The sequence below is a fragment of the Neomonachus schauinslandi genome, chromosome 13 (genome assembly GCF_002201575.2).
Source record: "Neomonachus schauinslandi chromosome 13, ASM220157v2, whole genome shotgun sequence".
Classification (NCBI taxonomy): Eukaryota; Metazoa; Chordata; class Mammalia; order Carnivora; family Phocidae; genus Neomonachus; species Neomonachus schauinslandi.
This window is the reverse complement of record NC_058415.1, coordinates 58111526-58127735: the sequence shown is the minus strand read 5'-3', so window position 1 is coordinate 58127735 and position 16210 is coordinate 58111526. Positions and strand designations below refer to the sequence as shown.

Genomic DNA, 16210 nt, shown 5'->3' with positions numbered 1-16210 from the left:
TGCCTGTCATCCCATAGTGTGGGTTCACTCACTCCAATTACTCCTTCTGTGGGCTTCATAAAGTTCTTCCCCATGAGGGAACCTCCCCCACATATTGCCTTTAATATGTATTAAACTAGGCAGATCCCAATTCTGACAACAGTCAAGTCTGTGTTGCTGAGGGTGGGCAGACTAAGGAAGTATCCCTCATATGGCTGAATCTTTACCTAGGCTTTATTCTGTCTGGATGTGGATTAAGGCTTTTAAACAAGTTCCTTCCAAATGTAATCAAAGTTTAAAGAAGCTTGAAACTTTGGTAGTTGTAAGAATTGGATCAGCTTGGGGATTCTCCTCTCTGAGAATCTGAGAAAGCCCAGATTAAATGAAATTTCAATGCATTTACATCAAAATGAAATAATTTACAGCATTTTCCAATGCTCATCATAAAACAGAGGGAAAGCCCTCCTTGATTGGGATTAGCTCTGCTGGGCTCAGGTCTTGTCTCTATCAACACCTTGCTCTGAAGACTTGGACAGGTCACTTCCCCTCTTTGGGTCTCAGTTGCTTTGATGGGCAATGAGAGAAAAGCCCTCTCAAACAGCTGGCTGCAATATTTGTAAGCTCTGTTGCAGCCTGACCTTCTCTCATCTAAGAGCTAAGCACACTCCTAGCTACTGTCTCTTTCAGTCATTTATCTCTCATACACATATGCTCTCCTATCATGTAGCACGGAGTGATGGTATACCAGATGCCTGAGACTCTTCTCAAGAAACTTCCTGTGCTGCTTTTGCACTTTGCTGATGACAGAAGGGATAGCACATGGAAAAAGCCAACTGGTCCTCCCCTGTGGCAGAGTTCATTATCCTGGGACTCTCAGCCTACCCAAGGCTGGAGAAAATGTTCTTTGTGCTCATCCTCATGATGTTCCTGGTGATCCTGCTGGGCAATGGGGTCCTCATCCTGGTGACCATCCTTGACTCCCGCCTGCACACGCCCATGTACTTCTTCCTGGGGAACCTCTCCTTCCTGGACATCTGCTACACAACCTCCTCAGTCCCTCTAGTCCTGGATGGCTTCCTCACTCCCAGGAAAACAATCTCCTTCTCAGCCTGTGCTGTGCAAATGTTTCTCTCCTTTGCCATGGGAGCCACAGAGTGTGTGCTTCTGGGCATGATGGCATTTGATCGCTATGTGGCCATCTGTAACCCCCTTAGATATCCTGTGGTCATGAGCAAAGCTGCCTACATGCCCATGGCTGTCAGCTCCTGGGCCATCGGTGGTACTGCTTCTGTGGTACACACATCCTTGACAATTCAGCTGCCTTTCTGTGGGAACGTCATCAACCACCTTGCGTGTGAGATCCTGGCTATCCTGAAGTTGGCTTGTACTGACATCTCCATCAATGTGATCAGCATGGGGGTGACCAATGTGATATTCCTGGGGGTCCCAGTTCTGTTCATCTCTATCTCTTATGTCTTCATCATTGCTACCATCCTGAGGATCCCCTCGGCTGAGGGGAGGAAGAAGGCCTTCTCCACCTGCTCTGCCCACTTCACTGTGGTGGTCATCTTCTATGGGACCTTACTTTTCATGTATAGGAAACCCAAGTCTAAGGATTCCCTGGGGGCAGACAAAGAGGACCTTTCAGACAAGCTCATCCCCCTCTTCTATGGGGTGGTGATTCCCATGCTCAACCCCATCATCTACAGCCTCAGGAACAAGGATGTAAAGGCTGCTATGAGGAACCTGATGGCTCACAAATGCTTCAGCCAGTGATGGAGGGCTCCTCTGTGGTTCTCACCCTATGGGAGAAAGATTTTCCATCATTATAGCTGCATTCAAAAGACAAATCTAGTTATCCAGAATGCTCTCTTGCTCTTCAGTCCATTTTCAGAGAATGTTTTATCTTTTCAGAGTGTATCTACTGAGTTTTAGCCATATATCTGAGAGTTTCGACAGATGCCAGACAATAAATCTCTAACTGAATACACAAAGACATTCTGAGCATGTGCTAAAACCGAGGAGAGAGGAACCATGAGCGCAAGCTGAATGGCCTATCCTGTATCTAAGCTACACAGTCAGTACACAGAGGAGAGAGGGCACTCCCAGCACTGTTGCCATCCCTCTTGGATTCCCCACGAGAGTCACAGGAACAAGGAGGAAGTGGGAATTTTCATTTTGGACTTTTTTATTAGATTCAGTTTGCCTGAAGAGGAGTCAAAGCCAAGTTCTCCACATAGAGAGCTTTTGGGTGGGAACAATCTATTCTGATACACTGAATTTCTTTTTAGCTATGAGAAAATTGAGGCTATTTTTCCCAGTGCACTTCACATTATGAAACACTGCTAGTAAGTTAACTGCAAGAAGGAGTATAGAGTTTGAATTTGAGTTTCATCACTTATAGCAATTCCCACTAGAAAAGCTAGTATTCAGCTAGATAATAACTCACATTCTGGAAAAAAGAAAGATGATAGAGATATAGATAGATGGACAGATAGACAGACAGAGGCTAAATATATTTGAAGACTTTGGGGGCTAACATTTGACACGTTTCTTTGTTCCAGGACTTCTCAAAGTCTTTAATATGCTACAGTACACTGCAATGTCCAAAAGATGTCCATTTCCTGAGCCTCCAGAGCTCAGCAGGATAAAAATTGGGAAGCATTTTCTTACCTATGACCTTGGGTGGGTTGCTTAACCTTTTCCAGTCTATTTCTTCATATGTTACACCTAACCACTTGATTTTACGTGAATTAGTTATTGTAGATAAGTACTTGATAAATGGTAAGCACAATGGAACTATTAGATACTAGTTGTGGTCATATCATGAATGCTGCACAGTGCTGTGTGCCATGTGGAACAGAGTAAGACGTGGTCCCTACATAGAATAATAGACACATCAGGTAAATGGGAGATTCAGAGATGTTAGCAGATGAATAGAAGCATTTTTATGGCAAGTTCTATGAAATTCTTTGAATATGGCAGACTTATTTAAAAAGAGAATTTAGAAAGTGAGTCCATTTTGAGAATAGATCTTGGAAGTTGGAAGGTTTTGCTTCAAATGATATTTACAGTTTCTTATATTTATTTTAAATGAGTTGCGGGGCGCCTGGGTGGCTCAGTCCATTAAGCGTCTGCCTTCGGCTCAGGTCATGATCCCCGGGTCCTGGGATTGAGCCTCGCGTCCCGCTCCCTGCTCAGTGGAGAGCCTGCTTCTCCCTTTCCCTCTGCCCCCCGCCACTCATGCGCTCTCACTCTCTCTATCTCAAATAAATAAATAAAATCTTTTTTTAAAAATGAGCTGCACAAGGATACATATTTTGTTAATATAATTTCACATCCTTATGTTAGTCCTGTTCCTGATTTCTACTTTGCACCAGTAGGGGATAATCTTGCTACTGCAAATACACAAATGACATCTAGTGGCCATTTAAGCAAACTTCAGACACTTAGTGGAGCCATGCAATACCATCCTTAGAAGAGGCTTCAGGGGGTTTTCTTGTGCAACCCTATGTACAGGAAGCATGCAGTTCCTCTCCAATGTCCCTGACCCCAATCAACCGGCACTTGCTGGGACACCTCCAGTGACAAAGAATTCAATACTTCCAGATTCTAGCTTTCTTGTTCAGCCCTAGCAAATTCCTCAAATTATGCTAAACTATATCCTCCAGTAACTTCTACCTTCACTCCTAATTGGGTTTAGTGCCTCTACATGAAATGCACCCATCTCTTTTCTTCTGGTATATGAAGATAGTTCTTCTAGATAGTTCCCCTCCAGCTCAAACAGTCCCAGTCCTTCCTCTGATGTCAAAATCACCCAACTTTACCCAAATGTGTCTAGAGCATCATCAACAATGGAAAGAGTATGATAGCTCTGAAAATACCTTGGGAATAGTGGGAGGGATGGGGTGACTGGGTGATAGACACTGGGGAGGGTATGTGCTCTGGTAAGCGCTGTGAATTGTGCAAGACTGTTGAATCTCAGATCTGTACCTCTGAAACAAATAATGCAATATATGTTAAGAAAAAAAAAAAAGAAGACGAAGGTAGCGGGAGGGGAAGAATGAAGCGGGGGAAATCGGAGGGGTAGACGAACCATGAGAGACGATGGACTCTGAAAAACAAACAGGGTTCTAGAGGGGAGGGGGGTGGGAGGATGGGTTAGCCTGGTGGTGGGTATTGAGGAGGGCACATTCTGCATGGAGCACTGGGTGTTATGCACAAACAATGAATCATGGAACACTTCATCTAAAACTAATGATGTAATGTATGGGGATTAACATAAGAATAAAAAAAAACTGAAAAAAAAATACCTTGGGAATAATAATGATGCTGCTAAGCTAACTCTATTTCCCCGGGATAACTGAGCTAAGACTGGTATAGAGAATCACTTTTGAACAAGCCCACCTTCTTGTTAGGCCATCCTCTGCCCCCTTGCTTTTCCTCTGAGTAACGGCAACCATTATCATTTTATATTATGGATGACCTAATCCTAATGTAATTGTTAAGGTAAAAATCACAAAGATTGTTTTCTCTAGGAACAATGGCTACTTCTACTCCTGACCTCCCAACTCACATTCCTTCTATTTCCAAGTCAGGCACCTGTCTCCTGGCCCATGCTTTCAAAAAGCGCAAGATGCATCAACAGGAACAAGATGACAGAAGACGGAGGAAAACTGTTCTTTGACCCAGGTCATCAGTCTTTCTCAAAATTATTGCTATGGTACCATACAATATAGGAATCTATCCCCCAGATGAAAATAATCAGAATGTATAAACTTTGAAATATTATTGGTCTCTACCAGAATGACATTTGCTTCATGGGTGATTGCTGGACCATAGTTAGTGGTTGACTGGATGACAAAGAATGCTTGGGAGAAGGGGTTCAATCACTTTGAGGGGGAATTGATTACTTTGGGGGGATGTATTAGTTTCTAGAGGCTTAATTAGGTGAAGGGCTGATGAGGCTTGAGGAAAGGAAGACCACTGAGTATGTCTGGATCGATGGTGATTGTATTTTTGAGGTTGATTGAGTTGATTAGATAAGAATTTTGATAAGATGTATAACTCCTGCTTTAATAACAAAATAAAAGGAAAGGTTTCAGCTACAAGTTTGGTCATTTTGGAGAAGTAACCTTTTTGGTTTGCCAAATATTAAAACTTTGAAGTCAAAATGGGTTTTGCTTAGTTATTTAAAAGAAATTAAAGTATTCAACTCTCTCTGCAGCCTTTCCTTGTGCATTGTACATCAGTGTCAGGATTCACTCCGTTCGAGGCCCATCTGGTCTCTTAAAAAACTAGCCACAAAGAGCTCTCAATAGCACTTGTGGGCAGACACCAAAGAAGTAAATCCAATCCTAAGTGAAATGTAGTGGCTTGCCAATGTTTTTACCGGTGAGGAATTATAGGAATTTAGCCATAGAATTTGAAAATAAATTGAAGTCTCTTTTTAGCCATTTTTTGTTTTTAGTACAGACCAAGATCCCATTCATTGCAACATGTTTTCATAGGCATGAATGGCTTATGTTTGATCCAGGAATAATAAATGATTGACTGTTACCCAGCAGCATGGTGGGGTGGGATTCCTGGCACTTTTATTTTTTTAAGCAAAGGAAAAAAACAACTGAGCAGAAATGTGTGTTCTTTCAACAGCTTTCTGTGGAAACATAGATTAAAGAGACTAGTTTTTTTTTAATCCCTTACTGCAATAATTACTAATACGGTTACATGAAGCTAATGGGAATACTGTTGAAATCAGTATAAGTTATCTGACCTAGATGTGGCCTTTAGGGGCATCAAAAAACAAGACATCTTCAGTTTATTAAATTTTTTATCTTAATGAGTTCCTGGTTCAAATATTTTCTTTTTGAATATAAATATTTGCTTTTGCTAAAGCTAATTTGAAACTCTTGAGCGTTGACTTGGGTATGCACAGAAAAGCTCAGTTTTGTTGGAAAAAGCTAGGAAATCCACTGGTGGAATTTAAAAAGCAGCTAATGTGTTATAAGTCATGGCATTTCATGGTGCAAATTTTTACAGTGTAGAACAATATTTAAAATTATTTTAAACAAAACCTTGGTGCTAGGCATCACAAAAGAAAAGTTTGTCTCACTTAAAAAGTGTTCTAGACTGGCAATTCTCAAACTTTTTGTCCTGAAGATTAGCAAAACTTAAAAGACGGATGATATCTGACGTTGATGAGAACAGAGAGAAATAAATACTCTTATATTCATTGTTAGTATGTATGTAAAGCAGGTCAATTTTTTTAAATATAATGCCATAAAAGGACGTCTGACTGGCTCAGTCGGTAGAACATGCAACTGTTGATCTCCGGGTAGTGAGTTCAAGCCCCACATTGGGTATAGAGATTATTTAAAATATAATGCTATAATATTAGGCAGACATACAGACCAAGGAGATTGAATAAAAAAAAGAAAATTCAACCATCTTCCAAGAAAGAAAACTAAGGGGCCTACAAGTCCAAAGTCCTGTTTCACAAATGGTGTCCCCATGCCTTACTGGGGAGGTGCCAAATTTAGCAAATCAATATACAGATGCCCAATTCAATTCAAATTTCAGATAAACCATGAATATTTTCATAAATATATATATACACATAAAATACATACATTTAAAAGGTATATTTTTTAGTATAAGTACATATACTTTTACTAAAAAGAGTTTCCATTGATTATCTGAAATTGAAATTTTACTGGGCAACCTGTGTTTTATCTGGCAGCCCTAATTTAATATAAAACAATAAGAACAACAAGAGAGGAAAGTTTTGGGCGCCTGGGTGGCTCAGTTGGTTAAGCATCTGCCTTCGGCTCAGGTCATGATGCCGGGGTCCTGGGATCGAGCCCCGCTCAGCGGGGAGTCTGTTTCTCCTTCTACCCCTCTCCACGACTTGTGCTCTCTCTCTCTCTCTGCTCTGTCGCTCTCTCAAATAAATAAATAAAATCTTAAAAAAAAAAAAAAAAGAGAAGAAAGTTTTACTTCAGATTGCTGCTAAAAATCCTGCCCCGCGTCTCTTTTATGATGTCCCTTCAGTGCTCGCTTTAGCAGCACATATACTAAAAATATGATGTCCCTTCCCCCAGGGAATGATTATTGCTGATATTCTGTCACAGGAATTGCTCAGCTAGTTTCTTTATTTTCCAGACACTGTTATCATTACACCTATTAAAAAAATACAGTCTCTCAAAGGTAATGACACTTTTAACATAATGTGCAATACCATTACCATGTGTAAAATTTTATCAGTAATTTCTTAATATAGTTACATATCTACTCCTTTCCAAATTTGGAATTTCCAATCCTCTCCTAATGTCCTAATCTTTTCTTTCGTTTCTTTTTTTCTTAGTTTCTTTGAATAAGGATCTAAACAATCCTCACATTGTGCTTTGCCTCTTTAAGTCTCAATTTCTTCATCTGTGACTCATTACGCCTGAATTTCAGAAAGGCAAGGCAACAAAGATCATAACTGAACAAAAGCAGCAGTCTGAGGATTAGTCAAGTAGTTATTGCTCAGGATTTACACAGTTCTTTTCCTTGGGTTCAAATCACCCGTTGCCATGTCCACAGCATCCACTGTAGAGGAGAGATCAGGAATGGATCCTCTGCCCCATTCAGGTTGCCTCTCCTCTGTGCCACAAAGCTCATGGCGACCTTTGTTCTCAACCCTTGCTGCTGCCCAGGTAGGTACCCCTCTCTCAGTCTGCCTGGGAGCCTCTTCCCTGGAGACTTCCTCCCCCTTTGCCAACCCCCAAGCTCTGTGGTCCTTCAACCTCCCTGCTCCCTCCCACCGGGGCCTTCCCTCATCCCCTGCATTTGGCCCTGGTTATTGATCACTGGGTACCATCTTGTTTTCTCTTGGATGGAGCCAGAGATAATTTGAAATGCATGAACATGAAGGAGATGAAGGGGAAAAGCCCTGAAGTACAGCCTCAAGGTCAAGCACCCATGAGACCTTCAGGCTTTTACCAGGTTGTCCCTTAGTATATCATGTATACATTATTATGCCACAAAAGTCACAGTCTTTTTCTTTGCTTCAACTTGTGTCACAAAAGGTAAATTCCTGTCACCCAGCTTGGTGTGAGTCTCACTCATGCCAAAAGAGGAGTGGGTATGTGATGGGCCCTACAAAAGGGGTAAGGAGTGGGGAAACCCTGCCACATAAAAATGGAGTTAGGTGTGCACAATAAATATTTGCTGGGTACAACGGATGAACAAAATTAGTAAAAGGCACCAATCACAGTGCCTGACACATTGTAAATTTTCAATAAATACAACCATAAAATAAGTATTATTATCAGATGATCACTGAGGTCTCTCCTATCTTACCACCACAGTTCTGAGGCATGAATGAGTTAGGATTGGTCCCACATCCAGTGAACACTGGAAGACCCACTTCCTTGGGGCCAGGACAGGGTGCTCAGAGGAGTTACTGTGCCTGTGGACTTTCCTTCCTCTTCAGTTACCTTCTCCCACTAACTCTGCACGAGTGGGGAAGGCAGGACATTGTCCCTAGAGCCTTGGTGTAACCATTTCACATTTCAAACTTTGAATTGCTTCTGGGATCAAGCCCTGCACTGACATAATCGCTAAATCTTCATATCAACTCCAAAAGGAAGACAGGCTGGGTTCCTAGCCACGTTTTACAGGTTAGAAACCTAAGGCTCAAAGAAAAAATAAATTTTTCCCTGCTCAAAGGGTAAGCCAGGACTCTGGACCCAAATTCTTATCTTCTGATTCCCAGGCCAATGCTAGTTCTTTCCATTTTCCCATTTCTTTTTCATTGTTTTCAATCCAAATGATGATATTTTTTTCAGAGTACAAATTAACACATGCCCGTTGTAGGAAGCTTGAACAAAATCAAAGCAGTATAAGAAGGAATTCCATCCTCTATGGTTAACCACTCTAAAAGGTTGGAAATAATTTCCCTCTGTTCATTTTTATACATAAATACTTTTATGTGATTGAGATTATATTGTATGTGCACATTTAAATCTTAGGATTCACTTAATTTTGTATCTTAGCTATCCCTACCATGTTACTAAAAACCCTCTGTTGACATCCTTTTAGTGTGAATAATCTTCCATTTTATGAATATACCACAGTTCTTGACTATGCCACTAATTGATGGACAATTATTTTCCAATATTTTTCTTGTAAATAATGACCAGATGAACATCTTTGCTGAGAAAACTTGATCTACTTCTTTGATTATTTCCTTAGGACTAAGTCCCTGAAGAGGATTGCTGGTTTGACAGGTGTCTGGACCATGATGCTCTCAGCAGCAGCTCAAGGAAGCCTCTCTCAAGTTGACACAACTGTCATTCAGAAGCAAAGTAACTTCTAACTTCATTAAGTAAATTTAATAGAAAACTGTAATCTTTAACTTTCCAAAATATGCTTTGTATGTTTTGAAACATATTGGTCTCATGTCTGACAGCTTCAGTAGATACAGAATTTACTAAATATTCCATTTAAAATGCAGGGAAGATATTATGAGGTCATGCCAAATTTCTAAGTGCCATTAGAGTAAGTTAAACAGACCCTGTTGTTACCTAAGCTGCCAAATAGCAGAGGTCCACAAGAACGGATCTCATAGCAGCTTCGCCAGCCCCAACCCATCCTCCAAAGCCCAGACTTGAATAACCACCTGCGTATTTGACATCTCTACTTGGATGTATAATAAATCCTCAAATCAAATAAGCCCAAAATAGAACTCTCAGTTTCTCAGTGCCCTTCTTCCAATTTGTTCCTTCCCCATTTTTCCCATCTAGTAAGTAAATGGGGACACCACCACCTACCTAATTACTCAGGCCAAGAACCTATGGATCATCTTCATTTACTCCCTCCCTCATCCTCTACATCCAATGCATCAGGGAGTCCTATTTGTCTCCTTCAAAATATATTGAAATTGAGCCCATTCTGTTGGTACACATGCTTCCCTGCAAGCCATTCCTGAAGTTTCAAAGCATGTTCCTTCCCAGCTCAAAACCCTCCAATGGCGTCCTGTCGCACTTGGGAATAAAATCCCACTTCCCACACAATCTGTGTCCTGTCCACCCTTCGGCCTCCCCTCCAGCTGACATCTTTCCAAGCCCCTTTCTCGCCGACAAACTTCCCCGTCCCTTTTTGCTATGAGACTTGGCACGTGCTTCGTCCACATCATCACCCTGTGTTGCCCTTCACATCACTCAGGTCTCTGCATAAAGGGCATTTTTCTACCGAAGACAGACGCCCTCCCATCCCCCTACACCTTTGTTCTTCCCTACAGCACTCATTACCCCCCGACAAACAATCTCGTCATTTGTTTGTTTACCGACTATCTCTCCGCTGGACTGTCCACTCCATGGGGGAATGCACTTCCTCTGCTCTGGTTATTGCTAACACACAGTGCCCAGCACAAGGCACAGTACAGTCATTAACATGCTCAAATAAATATTTGTTGAATAAATGAATGAGGTAGAAGGTTTTCACTATGAAGAATGGGCATTAGACTCACTTGAGCTTATGACAAAGAAGGACAAAGGAAAGGTCATTCTCTGCAACTTGAGCTCCCATTGGAAGAGCAAGCACTGTAAAGCACAAACCACTAGACAAACGACGATTATTATCATTATATCAGTGTGGCATCGTGCTGGATGCTGTGTGCTCTGTAAAAAGGGACACAACATACTGCCACACGAGTAAAGACAGCAGCTGGTTGAGATGCTCACAAAAGCCTCTCGACCAAGAGAAAGTTTGTTGTAAGTACACTAAATTTCTGAGAATACTGGGGAGTTAAAGAGAGCATTTAGGAAAGTAATCACTTCAATTTTAAGAAAAGAACCTTGAAAATTAGTTTTGTTTTCAAATGCTAATAAAAAGTTAGTGTTTATCCCAAAGTAGTTATGTGTGGGAAAAGTGAATACTTTATCAATGAAGGTTAATCCACCTTGAAGCAAGTGGATTCCATTTCTGATTTCTGTATTTGCGCCATGAAATTATCCAGCTGATGGAAATAGACAAGAGTGTCATCTAGTGGCCACTTGTGTGAACTACATCTCCTTGAAAGGTCAAGTCAGAGACAACCATAAACTATGGTCCAACTTGCCAGTGGTTACCAGATTTCCAGATTCACAGACATATAAGGGTTTTTGTGGGGTTTTTTATGGAGACTTAAAAGGAGTTGTCAAGATCTCATTTTGTTGATTTAGGATGTTAAATAACAATAACAAATACCACCTGCTATCTAAAAACAACAATAAACCATTTTAACACCCTCCAAAATAGAAAGAACATAATCTCAGAATAAAGGAAATGTACTTCAAGTTGCAAATATTTAGCTTTATAAAAAATGTGCCATGCAATCTTTTCTTTACTCAATAGGAAAATGAGACCTGGAAAGCTTTACGGACAGGTACCAAGGTGGAGACTGGTATTTGGGAATTCTGCTCAACTGATGAATCTTTCCTGAAAAGGCCTCTGCTTAAATCCCCTCCACCAGGAGAGGCGCTCCCCTCGACCACCTCCTTCCAGCCCTGAGACAGGTATCCCTGTAACTTAGGGCAGAATCGGCACCCTCTACCCAAGGGTCCTGGTTTGGGCCTGGGAGTCTCCAAGAAGACGCCTAAACCCTTCTTTATTCTGATGTGTGAAGGCGGCTCTCAGATCCCCACCTCCCCTAATCTCGTCCCTGGTCTAAACCCCCTAGTTCTTCAGCCCGTACTTACACTCCCAGCCGGCAGGGCAATAAAGTACATTCTATGCCTTCCAGGGCTCCAGTTGCTACAAAGTTAAGATCATAGACATTTGTGAACAGATCCTGTGAAGAATCAGAAGTCTGAAAACTTCTTTTCCCAGGCCTACCAGCTCAGAGCAGTACAGAAGTTTTCTTAGGTATCAACCTTCTTGATAAACCCACAGCAAGCACCCAGGGGGAGCCACAGTCTCTTATATTACAAATTCTGTCATCCATACCTTTAGGTCCAATCTCCTCGCAGACGCCCCCTGAGTCACTGAATAAGGCTGAGGTCTTTCATCGACCGCCCTCCATTACTGACCTTTCTTAGTCTCTCACTAGTGGGCTGTGCTTTCCATAGGAAACAAATGGGTGAGTCTGCTGTTTCATTTGTTTCAGCTGCGAGTGATAGAAAGCTCATTCTCAACAGCGGTTTAGATAAGATGGTTTATTTCCCTTTGGTGTACGAGCCTAGAAGTGGGTGAGGTATGGTGCCCCCACAATATCAGAAACCTATGCCCCTTCTACCTTGCTGTTCCAGTCCAAGGTCAGTTTACGGTCTAATGTGACTTGGGTAGCTCCAGACATTACAGCCACTCTCTGGCCAGAGGGAAATCGGAAAGGCAAAGTACACCACGCTCTACCTCAAGACGTTCCCCAGGTGTTGCACACCACTTCCATTGGTCATTCCTAGATCCAACGGAGGCTGTGTTGTTGTTGTCACTTTTCTAATAAGGAAGAAGGGGGACACTAAGATTGGGGGACAACTAGCTGTGTTGACAACAATTTGTATGACATGTGCTCAGGATCAGACACAAGGTCAAGTGATTACTGATCCAACCCTGGTGGCCAGCCTCTCTGGAAAATCACTAAACTTGACATCAAATTGTATAGGACTCCACAATTAAAATCCCCTAAAATAAGATCAATGACCAGTGGGCAAAATGAGGACCCACAAAAATGTATCCAGTGAAATCGTGATCATTCAAGCAAATGGAATTTTTAACTCTGATCATCTCGTTAGTGTTTCCATGCAAGAATTGCTTCCTGGCATTTCTCAGAAATGTTATGTTTTTCCAAAGCCCAAATCCTAATTAAAATAAGTTGAGAAATCTAGAAACCTAGGGAAAGTATTCTCCCATGAAAATTAAAACCTCACGATTGTGGGGGGATGGGCAAACTAGGTGAAGGGGATTAAGAGTACAAACTTCCAGTTATAAAACGAATAAGCCACAGGGATGAAAAATACAGTACAGGCAATACAGTCAATAATATCGCAATGACTGTGTGGTGACCGATGGTGATGACACATTGTGGTGTGCATTTTGTAATGCAGACAATTGTGGATTCCCTATGTTGTACTCCTGAAACTAATATGAAAATGTCAACTATACTTCAGTGTTTAAAAAAGATTTACTTGGGGCGCCTGGGTGGCTCAGTCCTAAGTGTCTGCCTTCTGCTCAGGTCATGATCCCAGGGTCCTGGGATCGAGCCCCGCGTCGGGCTCTCTGCTCAGTGGGGAGCCTGCTTCTCCCTCTCTTCCCTGCCTGTACTCTCTCACTGTCTCTCCTTCTCTCTCTCTCTCAAATAAATAAGTAAAATCTTTTAAAAAATAAAAAAGATTTACTTAATCAATTCGGGGACTGATTGTTGTATTATTTTATATTTTACTCTGAAAAAATAAAAATAAAAAATTTTTAGGATAGAAAAACAAAACAACAAAAAAACAAACAAACCAAACCAAAAAATCTTAAAGATCAACATAGAGATGTCACTCGTTCAAAGGAATCCACTGATGTCAAATCGGAAGCAAGCGTAGAAGATGCTGAAGCATGCGCTGGAAAATTAAGGTGGACGGTTCCCGAATGGAATGCCATCAGGCTTGCCCGCAGCTGTTGCGGTGTTGGGAGCAGCGGCGAGCTAGCGCGGGCTCACGGGCTCCAGAGAGCAGTTGTGCGCATGTCTTCCCAGCGCTCAGGGACATCACAGTGGGAGCTGGAAATTGACCATAGTGGGAATACTTATACCTCCCCTCCGCAACGGGCAAATGCTACCTATCAGGGCTTTTCTTTTTCCCCCGGAGAGTTGGTTTACCAGCACACACTGCTTTCAAGTGTGTGTTTGTGGACTGGTCTGCTTCTAACAGTAAGTCATTTTTACAAATAAAATAAATATTACTGATTTTATGCACATAGGACACTTATACAAGTCCTATGAGTGGTGTTAGAAAAAATAACCAATTTTGAGGCAAAATAAGTCCTTCTATTGGCAATTTCAACAAGTGATTCTGTGTAGTGTTACTAAACTTCTCAGTGGGTCTGAATGTGAATATTATTTGAAAACTTCCCAATAATGATTGCTGGCATTTCCAGGTGTTCAAGTATTCACTACAGGCTACAGTTCTTTGTTAATATTCAATAAAAGAGATGTAAAAAGAGTACGAGGTGATTGCTTTTGTAGAACACCCCAACATGAAATCAGAAACCGCACGAAAATCTGAATTGGCAAGAGCAATATTGAATTGAACAGCAAAATCAAGACTAAGGCAAGCAGACAAAATTGTCATTAAAAAAGGAAATGAGGGGTGCCTGCGTGGTGTAGTCGGTTAAGCATCTGACTCAATTTCGACTCAGGTCATGATCTCAGGGTCATGGGATCAAGCCCCGCATCAGGCTCCATGCTCAGTGCAGAATCTGCTTGGGTTTCTCTCTCCCTCTGCCCCTCCCCCTTGCGCTCTCTCTCTTTCTCTCTCTAAAATAAATAAATAAATCTTAAAAAAAAAAAAAGGAAATGAACTTCTCTGAAGCAACATGTACCCTAATGCTCAACTTTTTTAAAAAAAGATTTATTTATTTATTTGACAGAGAGAGACACAGCAAGAGAGGGAACACAAGCAGGGGGAGTGGGAGAGGGAGAAGCAGGCTTCCTGCCGAGCAGAGAGCCCGACATGGGGCTCGATCCCAGGACCCTGGGATCATGACCGGAGCCGAAGGCAGACGCTTAACGACTGAGCCACCCAGGCACCCCCCTAATGCCCAGGTTGAAGATGTTTGGGACAGGCTCTCAATTCAACCAACATTAGTGCAAGATGAAAAAAAGTGTTCTACATCTGGAATGCTTGTTGCAAAGCAAATATCAAAACTATCAGATGGACTAATTCATGCTTTTTTTTTTTTAAGTTCATTTTGTAAATCATAACTTTTATATATCAAATATCTGCACTATTCTTTCCATTTTAAGTGATTTTATCTGGCATTTATTTTGTGTTACCATTCCCTTCCTTTTATCATTTTCTATATCCAGAATCTGCATCAGGTAGAGATCAGTTTCACATGCTCTTTAAATAACCTTGTCACAGTATATTGGCTCATGAGGATAATAATAATATAAAACCGTATTATTTGCTGAAACCTTTAGTATCGTATGATCAGAAAAATTAGTCACTGTTTATTATTATGGTCTCTCATTTAAAAGCATGTAAATAAGTATTATGAAAGATGCAAAATGATTTACAATGTCAGGAAGCTTGAAAATTCCCAGAAATTCCAATTTGTCATTCCCGGCTGTTGATATTAGTATCAGTTGGAAATTTGGAAACATTACTCTGGATCACTGATTTTCAAACTTTTTAAAGCAGCCAACCGTTAGTATCAAAGTTCACCTTGGAAACAGAGGACACAAAAGATATAAAAGGAAGCTCTGGCTGAAGGAGACAGAATTAGGAGCTGGGATTCTGTCCCCAACGTTGCAACCAAATTGCTGAGTGACTTGGGGCCCGGCACTTAAGTGTCTCTGTCTTGGTTTCCTCACTTTAAATTGCAACTGACGCTGCTCCTACCGGGCCCCTGGCTTATTGTGGGAGGCAGCTGAGACGTGGCTCAGAAGGACTTTGCAAACTCGGACGCCTTGTACAGGGTTAGGTGCCAGACAGATAACGGACGTCCACACACCTGATACAACTGTTGTAATGTGAGCCCAACGGGGAGAGCAAAGACTGGAACCCAAGACGCCATCCATCCTGGCCACTTTTCTAGACTCTCTGCCGGTGCCTGTCCCTTTTAAGAGCTGGAGCTTCAAGCTATAAACAAGACCTTGAGTGTAAAGTGGAATCATTCTACACCTAGTTGGGATCAGGCAGTAGAACACAGAAAATTGTACTCCTCACACAAAGTGATGGATTATAGAAAGGGGAGTGTGAATTGTGTGCAAGTTGCAAGTTCACCGAAATGGGAGTCAGGAAGTTGCATTTTAGTCTGGAACTGCTATAGAATGTAGAGGAATACGTCATTTCCCCTGCCCGAACTTCAGATCTTCAGAACTATTACATCTGTAAAAGGCCAGGGGGGCCTGGATGACTCCACATTTCCACAAGGATTCATGCTGCCCCATTCCCCAGCTGAGCTCACACAGAAACAGGAATCAGTTTTGTTCATTTGCGTCCGGAATGTTCTTGCTAAGTGGAGCTCTGGCATTCCTCAGCCCGGAGAGCTTTTTGCAAAT

The 16210-nt window shown here is 41.7% G+C and overlaps 1 protein-coding gene across 1 annotated transcript; it reads left to right on the top strand.

Moving 5' to 3' along the window:
* Positions 1-798: 798 nt before the first annotated feature.
* On the top strand, positions 799-1755 carry LOC110581511 (olfactory receptor 2S2-like). The gene has a single exon (XM_021691401.1). It carries the CDS (start codon positions 799-801, stop codon positions 1753-1755), a length of 957 nt encoding a protein of 318 aa, XP_021547076.1.
* The last annotated feature ends 14455 nt before the right edge of the window (positions 1756-16210 follow it).